Here is a 14,702-nt window from a genome sequence, read left to right as displayed (position 1 = left end):
GAGTTTTAGTAGATGTATTTATGCTTACAAAACTTCCTGAAACATATTTGTCAATAAAGCAGTTTAAATATTAATCCTACCTACTTTTGGTATGTCCACCAGAAATCTCTATTTTTATTCTTTCCCCCTAAAAAACATAAGTAAGCTATAGTATCAGATCCATTGAACAGAAACAAAAAAAGTAAATTATTGAGAATACAATTTCTCTGTTTCGTTTTTATAATTTGATTTATGCAAATTTAAATTAATGCAGTATTTTTAGACAAATGGCTTGTGTTGCTGAGCACAGTCAGCCACATCCATGGATATTCACAGAATCAGTCTGATAAAAGTTCCACCTACAGTCTGCATCATTCCAAATGGAACAGAAAATATTTTCATCCATCTACACCAAATTTGACTGAAAATCCATTTTATATATAATTCTTATATTTAATCATCACATTTACATTAGTCATTTCCTACATAGTCCCACATTGAATGCTACACAGACAACAACCATACTATGTCTTCTGTAACATCTATCAGTTATTTGGTAATTGCCAGCTATCTTATCAAATGAATGAAATACCAGGAAGTTGGGCTCAGAATACCTGTAGTAAATCTCAGTTGTATTTCATTTCTCCGTCTCTATTTATTTATTTGGTAAATGTTCATTTTAGAGTCCTGAATACTATTAAGAGTAGAGAACCTACTGCTGGAAAGCCTGTGACACCACAGCAGCTAAAGCTAAACAAACACACTGCTTCTGGGTCAAATCATAACTTCTACTGTATCCACAAAACCTGTTGACTATTAGATCTAATAAAATTAAAATGTGATTGAGTCATAAGCATAGTCTTCACATGTGCAAATTTAACTGTGTACATAAATAATTTTATTTGTAAATGGAAATAACTGTTTCCCTCCTCCAACACTTTTTTGTGGCAAAAACAAACAACACACCCACACCAACCAAAAAAACCCTCTACCACATCACATGGCCAAGTTTCAAACTATCTTATTAAAAAGCGTTGAGTGTGAAGATCCAATAAGGTGCTTATAGTTACCTACAAACACTCATGACTCCCTACTTCCCTATAAAACAGTAAACATCATTACCATTAATTGTTTAAGTCAGAAATATTTTTAAAAAATCTTATATGAATACTTTTAAGTGAAGACAGCAAGGAGGATGTTTTGGGAAAATCCACCAACAGCAAAGCTACCCACCTTTCTCTGCTGCTGTCTTCATACCTGCGTGGTTCTGGATGCTCAGTATGTGCACGTATCCTGACCCCAGGCCTTACACCCAACCCTGCCTGCATTGTCAGCAGCCCGTTTGTTATCTCCTTGTAAGTCCTATTTGTCATCCTATTTTTGGTAGAATTTTAAAGCATGTTTACTGTTTTGTGTTATGAAGCAAACTTCAACAAGTACACAACTTATTTCCTTTTTCTCACCTACTTTTAACCAGCAGCTGCCTCTAGAAGTAGACAGAAGAGAACATAATTTACTTAGAATTACAGAAATAGTAATATGTCAAGTAACAAATGGAACTGAGTATACCTATAGGGAATAAAGAAGTGGCTCTTATTACTGGAAGGTATGAGATTAAATACTATTTTTTGTGCTCAGTGAATAGCATTACTTTTTACTACTCTCTTCAGTTTAATCATTTCCCATGATAACATCACCTATAGCTTGGAATTTAAATACAGGCTGTTAAATTTTCCACAAAGCCTAAACCAAATTAGGTACAGTAGAATTAAAAACTGAATAAGGTTTGCTTTATTTCCTGTGCACTTAAAATTTAAAATGGCAAATAAGGACTCAGGGAGATCATGTTAACGGATAATTATGCAATCAAAGAACACTAAAAAGCTATTATATCAGGGTCTTGGAGATATATTAAACAAATGAAGGATAACAACAGAAACATTCAAGATTGAAAGATCAAAGCACGTTCTCTTTCAAACTTCTTTGTAAGTGGAGGAAGAAAATCTTGATAGGATCTTACTATTCTAGTAAAGCAAATAACCTGCATTGTTCTATAAAATATTTAAAAGAATGTTTTTATTTGGTTTTGCTACTGTTTAATTTTTGCTACAATATTTCACAAAACTTTTTCAATAATATTCAAGTCAGCTACAAGAAACTATAGCTACACTTAAAAGTTTACTCTCATCTAATCTGAGTCTACAATCTAAATACAAAATGACTGCTAATAAAATGATTAAAAAGAGTACTTATTCTGTTTGACAAGAAAAAATAGCCCACCATTACCAGTATTGAGCCCTGAAAGAAGGCCAGAACAAAGTTTTTAAAGAAAATGCAAGAAAACAAAACCTGAGAGGTGATGCCTTCTTTTAGAAAATGAGGCCATAGAATACAATTAAAGATCGCACCATGACACTTCGAGGTTTGCAAATAGCATTCTAACATACTACATAAAAAGATGAAACCAATGACAAGTCAGCCCTATGTGTACACTACATCAACCCATCCAGCACGTTGTTAGTTCTCAAGGTTTACCTACCTGCAAATTTTCAATGGAAGTACTTTATTCTCCTCCACAGTTCAGGTTAGCAACAGACTCTTACAGATGTTAAAATACAGTCTCCTCATCATGAAGCCTTCCATTTTTTCAGGTTTATTTAGACCCTCCAATAAAATTTTATATGAAAGAGGTGGAACCAAAGATCTATTTCAATATGGAAACTCTGATCTCTGGGCCCTGCGTCATTTAGCTGGTTTTCTCAGTGACCATTTTCACGCACTGGCTTCACCTCTTTTTCCTTTGATCAAATTCCTTCTAGCTCTACCTGTAAGATTCCCAGCTATCCACATTTTCCTGAGGCATTCAGAAACCTTTTCTGCTGGGATAGTACCTTAGAGGGAGAGTGTGACCAGGTATACACACATGCACAGGCCCTGGGGAGGTAATATTCTCAAAACATCCAGTGCACATCTTGAGATAATGTTATGCCTTAATGCCAAAAATTAACCTCGTATGACATTTCTTTCCTTCCCTCTTCTCATATAAAAACGTCTGGCTCCAGTTCCTTTGGTTATGGAATTCTCAACATCAGCTACATTATGCTTTTTATTATACCATTATGCATTTAGACAATGATACCTAGGGACAGAAAGTTGATAAAATACATCCAAATGTGCCACAGGAACAGTAAAATTTTAAAATTCTTCCTCCCTTTTATTAACAAAAATGAAAGCAGCAACATACCTCTTTTTTCTCTGTGAACTTCTTCCAGAAGTTTTTCTTGCTTTTTTATCTGCTTAAAGAGAGACTGATGTTCAGCCTCTTTCAACTGTGTAAAGTGCTTGAGCTGTTCTCGGCTCTGCAGTAAGTAGCATCGCAGCTTTTTTTCCTTACTTTCTCTCTCCTTTACCTCCTCACACAGCCACTGAAGCTTGGTCTATGTTAAAAAAAGGGACAATAAAAAGTAAAGAATTCTAATGCAAAAAAGAATATATAAATATCAACTGATCAAATTATTTTTGAGTCACAGGTTACTTATTTGTACCTATTACTGAATAACAACAATAAAAGGGGACATTCAGATATATTAAGATGACATATGTTGACCTTCTCAAAAGACAGATGTATTTTGGCTAACAACTGGCTGTGAAGAAGTAATAAGCAGATTTGTTTTTTTGTGGGGTTTTTTGTTGTTGCTTTTTTGTTTGGTTTGTTTTTTGTTTCTTTTGGTTTGTTGTTTGTTTTCTAGGTTTTTTTGTTTTTTAAACAGGATCATAAATTTGCTAGGGCAAGTATAGAAATTCACTTTGAATCAGCATACACACAAGCACCAAGAGATACTCCTTCCTTTCAGAACACCTTTCTGTCTCTGTTCTATGCTGATAGAATTTAAAGCATTTATCCATTCTGAAAAAAAGTGACACTGACCCTTTCTGGTCAGCAAATGTTAATATTAAAGATTTATGCAGAGGAAAAAGATAAAAGCTCATAGACAAGATAGGTCATGGTCAAGATAGTAAACCTAGAAGTGGTAAAAAAGAATACTTTCACTGCCTACTTAAAACAAAATTTTAAAAGGGGGGTTGGGAGGGCAGGATTTTTAGGTAGTCATTCATTCTAGACTTCCCTCTAGTAGCTAAAGGAACTTAGATGATAAATGTATGCAAATGATTATTAGGTGCTCTTTGAAAGGTCTTTTTAGTAATATGTCAGTGTCACTTATTTAAAATGAAGAAAATACTCCCTGCATAATACTTCTCCTTTGATTCCAATCTTATCTCTGCTATCTATAGTGGCAGTCTCTCTTAATCTACAAGTCTTACATAGTCCATATATCATCAATAAGCTTAAATTATCTTACATCCAAACAGTTGCAATTTTCCTTAAGTCAGTTTTCCTGTGGCTTTGAGGTTTTTTTACATGAAGAAAAAAAAAAAGCATGTCTTCTATAGTTTCTCATGAACCACTTTGATCAGGAGAAACTTACTCCTTTTAAAAGACACTGGATAAGAAATATGTTTATGCGTGTGAGTCGGGGGAGCAGGAAGAAACCTGCAAAATGAAAGGCAAGGGTTGTTAAGTTACCAGTCATCACTTTGAAGAAGTTTTCAAGCACGTGTGCACCCACATTACAGTGTTCAAAAGCTTCAGATAAAGGGGGAAGAAAAATAATTCATTGTCCAAGAATCCAATCTAATACCCTTTAGTTTTAATAAATAACAGCCTTATTTAAAATCATTCTTGCCTTGTTATAACCCTGTAAGAGAAACTTAACCTGTTGACTACATTCTCATGTTTTTCTTGACTGAAAATAATTGAACCAGATCTAAAGGGTATCACTGCAGTTACTTCAATGCATTTTTTTGTAAAAACAGCATTACTATTTATTTTGCTATAGAGACAGCTATTTCTTGTTGATAGCAAAATTCAGAAAATTATTCCACCAGTTGAAATAACAGTCTGGGAATATCAGAATTATTGCCAACAGAATGCTATTGTTTTTCCTTTTCCCTTTGAAGTGCCTTTTCAAACACACTTTCAGCTGAATAATTACAAATGTTGGATATTAGCTTATTCAGTAAAATTTCAGGAGGTTTGACTATTACCTTTGTTTCTGCTAACCAGCGATGAGGATCATTCAGAACCGTTGGCATAAGTGATATTGCCTATGGAATAGTACGGGAGAAAGAAACAGGCATAAAAAAAGGAATTAGACACAAAAAGGAGAGTCTAATAAATAAATCATCTAATAAATATTGTTTCCTAAAAATTCAGCTTGGAAATCATATCTGTAAATGGTTTAATAGAACTATTTAACTATAAATTTGTCACATTTAAAAGTATAGAATCATAGAATCACTTCGGTTAGAAGAGACCCTCAGGATCATCGAGTCCAACCATCTCTAGCACTAAACCATGTCCCTAAGAGCTTTGTCTAAATGCCTTTTAAACACCTCCAGGAATGGTGACTCCACCACTTCCCTGGGCAGCCTGTTCTAATGCCTGACAACCCTTTCCATGACGAATTTTTTCCTAACATCCAATGTAAGCCTCCCCTGGTGCAACTTGAGGCCATTTTTTCTCGTTCTGTCACTTATGCAAACCCACTGATTCAATTTTTTTTGTTTTTAAAGTTGCAGCTTCAGTCGCAACAAAATAAGTTATTGTATTATGAATCTGTAGAGTTTTCTCCTAAGAATCACTACGATAATGTGTTTCAAACACCCCCAGAACATAGGTCTGCATGAAGGTATATATTCTTGGTTTGAAACTGTTTGTCCTTTTTTGAAAATAACATTATTTCCAAATAATACAATCAGCCTCTACTTCAAAATGACGATTTCTTAAGAAAAGACCAGCTACAAAGTCATTCAACTCTTTTTTCTTCCATTCTGCAGAACAATAGTGGCTGCACATAAACCAGAACTAGTATTACCAATGGTCATTAGTAACTGAATTGTTATCAGTATATCTACAGAAATACTATATGCAGCATCATAAATGTCTTATCAAAAAGTAAAAAAAAAAAAAAAAAAAAGGACAAACCCCCAAAATCCTTAAATTATGCTTCGTTATGATGGTCTTAGTATTTTCAGAAAAATGACAAATCTCTTGCTTTGAACATCTGATAGATACAAAAAGAAAACTGAAATCTTCACTAAGTGGATAAAAAGAAGATAAACTGGGCTGGAATGCTTCATTAATACTTCATACAATGAGAAAACGTGATAAGTCTTTTTTTCTGCATTCAAACTGAACTATGTTAAACTTGTTTTAAAGGTACTTTTACATATGTTTTCTATAGCACATACTAAAAAGGTAGTGATAATGTACAAGGTTTTTTCCCCACTTTGAGGTGATGCACAAGAAGAAGAAAAAAAGTCTCATACACAGCTCTCTCAACTGAAATCCATTCAATATTAAGTAAGCTACTTATATTATGCCCAGCTCATCTTTTATCTCCTGTGGTCCTATCCCATGATTACCACACTGTGCCTTTCTCTAATTTAAACATTTTTTGTGGGTTTTGTTTTTAATTTACCATACTTTGCAATTTAGCAAGTCTTTATGTATTTTTAATCGTGGTCCAGCAATTTTTGTAAATACTTCATTAAGAGGTATTATATTTATCTGGGCTTTATTAACAAAACTGAGACCAAAGGTGCCTAAACAGCACCATCTAATTATGTAAATACATATGTTTTACGTGACATCTATCACGATATAAGGACACAGCTGAAAAGAAAAGCTTTAGTAGGCAAGTTGACCACAACTTCACAAAGTGATGCACACTCAGAAGTTGAGACTTCGTGGCAGCAAACCTCATTCTGTGCAACCACATTCAAAGAAGGCAGTATTCAGTTTATAGTCTAAGAATAACTGGTGTAGTTATTTGCAAGCATAAGATTTCATACGACAAAAGACTGATTAGAAAAATAAATCTGAACAAAATATGTGGAATTCTTTGCTTAGAACACCAGTAAGTGGTGATTATAAAAACTCCAGTACATTTTTAATCAGAGAAGATTAAGCCTGGTGTCTAAGTTGTCTGAATACAAGTATTTATCCAGTGAATTCCTACTTGCTCACCTCAGTTGCAATGGTAACTTCTTGAAGTAAAGAACTTGTCAGAAACGTTTTAGAAACATTGGCAATACCTAAAGTACTGGGCAGAGGAACAATATAACAAAGGAAACCCCTTACCTTCAAGAAAGAAAATTCAGACCAGACACCACAAAACTGTGTAACATTTGTTTTCACATTAGCTGTCCAATCAAAATTTCAGATTTGAATCTGTTTGAACTTTGCTAGTGATAAATGGTCAAAGGGGATAAATAAGGAGAATTGTGAAAACAGGAATCAGCAAAACTTTACCCAGAAGACAAAAACTCTGCAGGAGTTGGGAAGCAAGTCCAAGACATTATGGTTAATGGACAAGAACCTGGCAACTACAGCAGATCACAAAGACTTAATAAAAAAAGACTTATCTGTAAGGATACAGAGGAGAAAGCTTGTTTGTGAAATACATTTTCTTAGATTTCTTATCTGTTTGTGTGCTGAAACATCCCAACTCCAGAGGTAAGTGGGAAAAAAGGCACTACCATGTTACAAGGCTGAAACAAAGTGACTTCTCTGCACACCTTCAACCAAAACAGGTGAGGAGACGAGCTTAAAACAGAAAATAAAAAAATATTTAAAATATAATGGACTTTGTGTCAATGCTGAAAATTTCTTTTTCAAAAGCAGCCTAGCCCAGTCAAGTGGCCATGACTTTAAATTAGAAAGCATGCTCTGTTTAAATAGCAAGACAAAAAGGTGTAATCTGAGCGTACTCTGCGGTTACAGCTAAGGCTAAAAAGCAAGCAGGCCAAGCACTTGTGATAGACTCACAATGCCAGTGAGCATGGCAACAAGCTGTCAGACTGTGTTTTCTTTCTTCTCGGCAGTGTACAATGCCAATTTAATAGGATTAGTCGTGCAGAATCATCTGGAAGAAGGAAGAGAGGGTTCTGTCCATGGGTAGCAAATGAGACTGCTCAGGAAAAAAGCTACTGGGGCTGCAGAAGAAGTAGTAAAGGAAGGGAAAAAAAGTTACAGCAAGCTACAAGTTTCCTGAAACTTTGAGTTTTCTGGATACAAGGACCTACTGTGCACAAGGAAGTTATAATTTTTTTTTTTTCACTTCCAGCATTTATTTCTCTACTTAAAAAAAAAGGGGGGGGAGGGGAAAGGGGTGCATCTAAATGAGTTTTTAATAAAAACCTTTCTTTCTTTTTTCCCAATTTTATAAGCATTTTAGGTCTTTCTTGGAGATTTCCCATCTCTAAGGAGGCGGCCTAGGAAAACTTGACTCAAAATTCTGGCTGATGTAAGGTCCTTTCACACAAGCAAACAAAAGGAGAACTATTTCTCACCAAAAAATACTGTCAAAAGAAAGCATTGCTGATTAACACATGGGCAGATCTTGATAGTATCCCATTCTAATACCTAGCAATGTGCATCTGTACCATCTAAATCTAAATATCCATAATCCCACTGTCCATAAATTATCTATACCAATTAAGTGATAGGTGACAACAATGCATGCAAATTCTGCCACAAACATTCATTAAGAAAACAACAAAATCTGCAGCATTATTAAAACTTAGAATTACTTTGAATTTTTCCACAGAGTCCCGAGAAAAAATTTCACAAGCAGCATCAATTTCACTTCCTATCATGGTGAGAATGGATTCCTGTTCCATTTCTAAGTGACGCAGCTGGTCCTTAAACTGCAGTCTGGCCTCATCCATCCTTCTCAAATTATCTTCTTCATTGCTGATCTGTTTATCCTGGAGTGAAAGAGGGAAAACAAAACAAAGATAAATTATTGCATTATTAATATAACATACATCATTAGCAATATATCTTTCAATCTTATACTATACTCAGTCACACAGTTCAGTTCCCTGCCATGGAAAATAATACTTTCTAAGAGTACTCATAAGTTCCTTTTTTGATTCTCCTGATTCTTCTGTAAATCAGTTATGAAGAAACTGCTACCACATCCAAACCCAACAAGCTCAGAGCCTATTTTCAGAGTCAAAACCAGACATTCTATTATAAATCTCTTTTTCACGAGTAGAGAGAGCGCCCACAACAAATATCCCTCTTATTATCTTTTGCCTTGAAGCAGTTACAGGCATCTAATCCCTGTCATCACAAAAAGAGGTCCCTGAAGGAAGCCTGCACTGGCAGTCAGTATGTTCTCAAACGAAAAGTATTCAAAGAACTTCTTATAGGACAGTGACTGGCATTGAGGAAAGCATTTTATGTTACCATCCAATGTCAGAAAGACAATTAAATATGTTATATATATTTTTAAAATTCAGATTCTCTTCCTTTATATCTGTGATAGAGCCATCATGTAAAACTGAACCCAGTAGCTTTTTTGTTACAAAATATATTGAATTACGCATTGTAATTAATATAACAAAACTATCTTGTAAGAAGAAGGGAAACTGGTTCACACCTGTCTGCTGCTGAGATCAGGAAGATGTAATGCAGTAAAGGGTAAACACGTCAACATGGAACATCTGAGTATGTGCAAGCACACTGAGAATGGTGAGAAAAGCAAGAATAATAATTCTGAAAACTTATCAATTATCAACCTTTGCAACGACAAGATGTGACTCTTTAAAATGAATGTATTAGAAATCTTAATACACTGCTCTCATGAGACACCACCGTGAAAGAAAGTAATTTCTAACATACAACTTCCGTGACTGGGACACATGGAATCATAGAATCATTTAGGATGGAAAAGATGATCTCTTGCAAAAGATGATTGCCCTTGCAATCATCTTGTCCAGCTGTAAACCTAACACTGCCAAGTCCACCACTAAACCATGTCCTTAAGTGCCACATCTACTCACCTTTTAAATATCTCCAAGGATGGTGACTCAACCACTTCCCTGGGCACCTTGCTCCAATGCTTCACAACCCTTTCAGTGGATCTTTCCTAATATCCAATCTAAATCTCCCCTGGCACAACTTGAGGTCATTTCCTCTTGTCCTATCACTTGTCACTTGGGAGAAAAGATTAACACACCCACCTTGCTACAATCTCCTCGTCCTTTCAGGAGGTTGTATACATATGTATGTATAGCTGTTAAATCTATTAGCAAAACAGACTTTTTTTCATATAGGTGATCTTCACATATGAAAAAGCTATACCTGAAAAGCAGCATGATTTTTTTCATTTAATTCATACAAGAATACTTGAGTTAGACAGTAGCTATGTCAAACTGAAGGAATTACAAGAATTTTTAATACACCAGGTTCCGGTATTTAAGTACCGCCCATATGGGAGTTGAAATAGCAGTTCTGATGTAGATCAGTATTCTGAAGGTAATAAGATTGTATTATATTTGCTTCCAGTGTCAGTATTGTGTGCTATTATTAACTGAACACTGTCCATCAGATGCCAAATTTCAGTCTCAAAGACCATGACTAAAAGAGTATTTAACTCACTGTTTTTTCGTTTAGTTTACATCTACTTGATTTTCTGAGTGTGCCAGCACTCCTCAACGTTCTACTTTCAGAGCCTACAGGATAAGCGAAGTCACTAATTACTCAGAAGTGCACAGAAGGAAAAGAAACAGAAAATTTTAACATTATTCTCTGCCCCTTTACCTTTCTTGGAAAAAAAAAAAATTCCAAGCTATAATACCTGTATTTCTTTGAATTACTATTTGTGCTTGTGACAGAATGACATTTGAAGTATAAAAAGTTTGGAAAAAAAAAAGAATTCTTTTGAAACACAGTAGGCTTCTGTGACTAACACAATATGTCAGCTACCACGAGATTTCTCCAGAGGTAATATTATCACTTGTACCAGCCTAACACCCCTTCTGACCCCCAATAAAACCACAATAGTAAATACACTCCTAAGTTAACCAATTAATGCAATCAGGTGGAATTCTCCATCTGCATTTATTAATACCTTTAACGGTTGAGACCACATGATTGTGTACTTAAAAGATTCTCCATTGTTTTTCACCTTGGAGATAAAAGATCAACTCAGTCCAAAAGCTCTATCTTCCCAATATTAGGTAACGTTGGAGCTAATTTATGACTGCAGAAGACTATGTACAGTCCTGCAAACACACTTCCTTAATAATTATAACACTAAATCCCCAATCTAGGAAAAATCCATTTTGAATTTTCATTTGAGGAACAACTTCTTAGTCTGACAAGTTGAAATTCTAAAGCACTTCCTGTTAGTTAAACAAGCTAAGAGAAATACCAGGTTTAAGATTCTCATACTTTCAAAAAACCAAACAAACAAAAAAACCAAAACAAACTACAATAACAACAACAACAAACACCACCAAAAACCCACCCACCCACACACAAAAAAAACCCACAAACCAAACAAACCACACACAAACACCCACCACAACATTTTTCTCTCAGGGTTCATAGTCACAGCATACTGCCTGACAGGCAATCAGCATATGTTGAAAATTCAAGAAGTATGCATGACAAAATGAGCTAATAGCATTTCCAGTCACTTTACCTACATTCAAAATAAGCCCATTAGATTTTAAGCTCAACACCTAAGTGATATTGTGCACTTCACTTACAATATCAAAAATTAAATTGAAAAACTGGAAAAGCCACAAAGGATCTACAGTATCTATGGGCCTCTTATCTGATGTAAATAGTTTCAAACTATTTAGCTGATGAAGAATTACCTGATGAACTGAAATGAATGAACAAACCTCTTGTACCATGTTAATATAAGTGCCAATACAAACAAATTTATTTTCCCAAGGATGAGAAAATACTAAATTGACATATGGTTTAATCTCAGCCAGAAACTCAGCACCACACAGTGCTCACTCTCTCCAATGAGATGGGGGAAAGAATCAGAAAAGTGAGAAAACTCAGAACACCAGGCAACAAGAATGGCTGGCAGGCAGTGTCTATCTTTAGAAACACAATGCCAGTACAAGAGAGGAATGTGAATTTCTTTAAAAGCTTGCCATGTTTTAAATATTTAAACAGAATAAAATTTTCATCAAGTTATTTAGAATTTCTTTTACTGTGCTTACATTGCTTATCTACCTCAAATTAGCTCTAAAGTATTCATAACTGCACTGCAACTTTAAGGAAATGTGAAGTAAACCAGAAGTGTTTGGTTAAACATTTGTTAGTTACCTCTATTAGAAACAGGGCGGGCAACAGGACTTACAATTCTGCTCCTAAATGATATTAGCAAATCTTTGGAGGGATAAAATTCATGATTCGGCCAAAGCACTTTTGCCTCCTTTGATTTATACAGAAACTGTATCCTACAGTATGACTGCATATATTCTTTAATAGGTACATGTGTTTTTTCTATTTAAAGTTTACCTTTTTTTCAAGTTCTTGTTTTACAAACTCACATTTCCGTCTGAGTTTTATATTTTCTTCTTCATTTTGGGATAATTCTTCTGTCAATTTATCACACTCAATTTTTATCTTCTCCAATTGTCGACATTGAGTCTTGATTACGTTTTTCTCTTCTACAAGTTCCATCTGATGGTAATGGGAAAACAGATTATAAGGTCACTTTATGGGTTATTTTAAAACATTAAAAGAATGTAGAGTTTTGAATCCATGGAACACTACTACAGAAGGATAATTTTATTTAATTTTTTACATGTAAGTTAGTTATATTAAGAGCAATCACTTATCTGAACATGGAAAACATGTATCACAGAGTTCTAGAACTATGCAGTGTTTTAAAAGCAACAAGTAGAAGTCTCAGAGTCTGCATTTCAACTCTGCTACACTCATCAGCTTACATCATCTTAGGCTGCTTTCTGCAACTTTTCCATTACTGAAATAATTTGGAATCAGAAAGTCTAGAACTGTCATTTCATTTCAGGACCTAATGTTAAATTAATATCTGCAGGGAAATAACTGCAAAGATTTGGTATTTTTAATATGGTGTGGTTTTAATGCTCTTCATTTAACACTGGAGAGAAAAATCAAAAAAAAATTCAATGGATTTGAAAGCCCTAAATAGGCGAGTGAATAAAGTATACTAACTTTCCAGTGGAAAAGATAACTGACTGGAACTGACAGATCCGATAAATTCTCTAGATTATCTAAAAAATGAAAAAAAAAAACCCACATATATTACTCAAAACCAAGTTCATGTCGTAAGAGATGAATTGTGGGATGCAGCTGCACACAAAAATAAACCTGCAGAGTAAATTCCTTCTTGAGGAAAAACAAAAATTCTACTCTCCCAATTACACTATAAATGTAACTTTTATGGGGAAGAAGGGTAAGGAGAGAAATTTTACAAGTTAATTTAGACACCAGAGCTAACAGAGTACAAAAGCTCCTCTGAAGAACTATTCTGAGAAAGAATTTTGGTGTCTTGAGTCCACAAAGACTTACTGACACCAGGTCTGCAATGCCTAAAACATTTTCTGTGAATATGCTTATAAAAATCAACTTTTCACTTCCTACTAAAGGTAATTGCATTATAATGTCTATGCAGATGGAGATAATCCAAGAATCAAATTCCTCACTTATATTACTTCTGAGACATAATGGAGAAACTTAATTTTTTTTTTATTTCCAGTATGGACATGGCAGATGTGAGCATTTAATTGATCTGGATGTGAGCATTTAATTGATCTGGATTGAACCCATTTTCCACATCTGATAATCTTCAGAAGAAAACTACACCCACTTGGTATGTGTATAGGAAACAATTCAAGAAGAAATATGCATATATACACAACTTTCTATGTATAGATACATATTTCTACATAATCTCACCTTTAAGGTTAATACTTGAAAGTGCTGTCAGGCATAAGCACATTTTGTATTTCATTATTCTAAGAGAATAAGGATATTTTTAAAGCAAATGAGGACCTGTAGCAAAATTAGGGGTCAGATTCAGACCTTCTGAACATATAGCTGACTGGGGACCACTGAGCAAACCACTTAATTTCCTATGCATAGTTTATCTATAATTTTAAAAAATAAAAAAGGCACTACAGAGACAATGGTTGGGACTCCTTTAGGAGGTCCCAGCAGAAACAGAATTAAAAGCTTAAGCACCAGAATCTCAGTACTGAGACAGTAAGATCCCTCTGAACACTGACATCTTGTACAGAATTCTGTGTTCTCCAATTCTACTGCAAAATACAATGTTCCTATGGTACCTCCTCTGATACCCCAAAAAAATCCTATCTACCTTCTAATTTTTAAATCCAGTGCAAGACTACAGAAAGACAGACAAGCAGAATGCCAGACAGCAGAATGTATCACACAGAAGCACGGCAAGAACAATGAGCATCAAAAGTCACTTCTTTTTACAATCTATGCAGCAGTGGGTCCTAGAAACACTGCCCTGCAGTCTTGGTTTCCTGAAAATAACTCACCAAAATTCCTCCTCTAGTTAAGTCTAAGGCATTGAGTCTTCATAAAATAAATGTGTTAAACTTCCCTTTACTCCCCTGTTCTCTCCCAACTGACTTTTTTTTTAAGACACTAACTTTAACAACCTCTGGACAGGGTTAAGTATATTCTTTCCCAAAAGCAGTTACAAAGTCTGGATGAGGCTGAGGCATAAACAAGGTCAAGAATATTAGTATAACAGTAGAAGACGCATGATTACTGGGCACAATAAAAACCCAAAACTTACTAGTCTGAAAAAAAAAAGTAAAAAATT

At 34.8% G+C, this 14,702-nt stretch overlaps 1 protein-coding gene across 6 annotated transcripts in view; it reads right to left on the bottom strand.

The window, feature by feature from the left end:
* CEP128 (centrosomal protein 128) overlaps nucleotides 1-14,702 on the bottom strand; it is a 133,568-nt gene that overhangs the window by 65,315 nt on the left and 53,551 nt on the right. For 5 of the 6 annotated variants that reach the window (XM_065063757.1, XM_065063756.1, XM_065063758.1 and 2 more), the window contains exons 15-18: nucleotides 12,380-12,544; nucleotides 8,635-8,811; nucleotides 5,086-5,145; nucleotides 3,224-3,416 (exon numbers count right to left, since the gene is read on the bottom strand). In XM_065063757.1, the coding sequence (XP_064919829.1) occupies nucleotides 3,224-3,416; nucleotides 5,086-5,145; nucleotides 8,635-8,811; nucleotides 12,380-12,544 (595 nt within the window). The remainder of the gene's footprint in view (nucleotides 1-3,223; nucleotides 3,417-5,085; nucleotides 5,146-8,634; nucleotides 8,812-12,379; nucleotides 12,545-14,702) is intronic. The other variant, XM_065063759.1, reaches the window with a different exon arrangement.

Source organism: Columba livia, chromosome 5 (genome assembly GCF_036013475.1).
Source record: "Columba livia isolate bColLiv1 breed racing homer chromosome 5, bColLiv1.pat.W.v2, whole genome shotgun sequence".
In the NCBI taxonomy this organism is placed as follows: Eukaryota; Metazoa; Chordata; class Aves; order Columbiformes; family Columbidae; genus Columba; species Columba livia.
The sequence above is the reverse complement of the archived record's forward strand: the minus strand, read 5'-3'. Positions and strand labels throughout refer to the sequence as shown.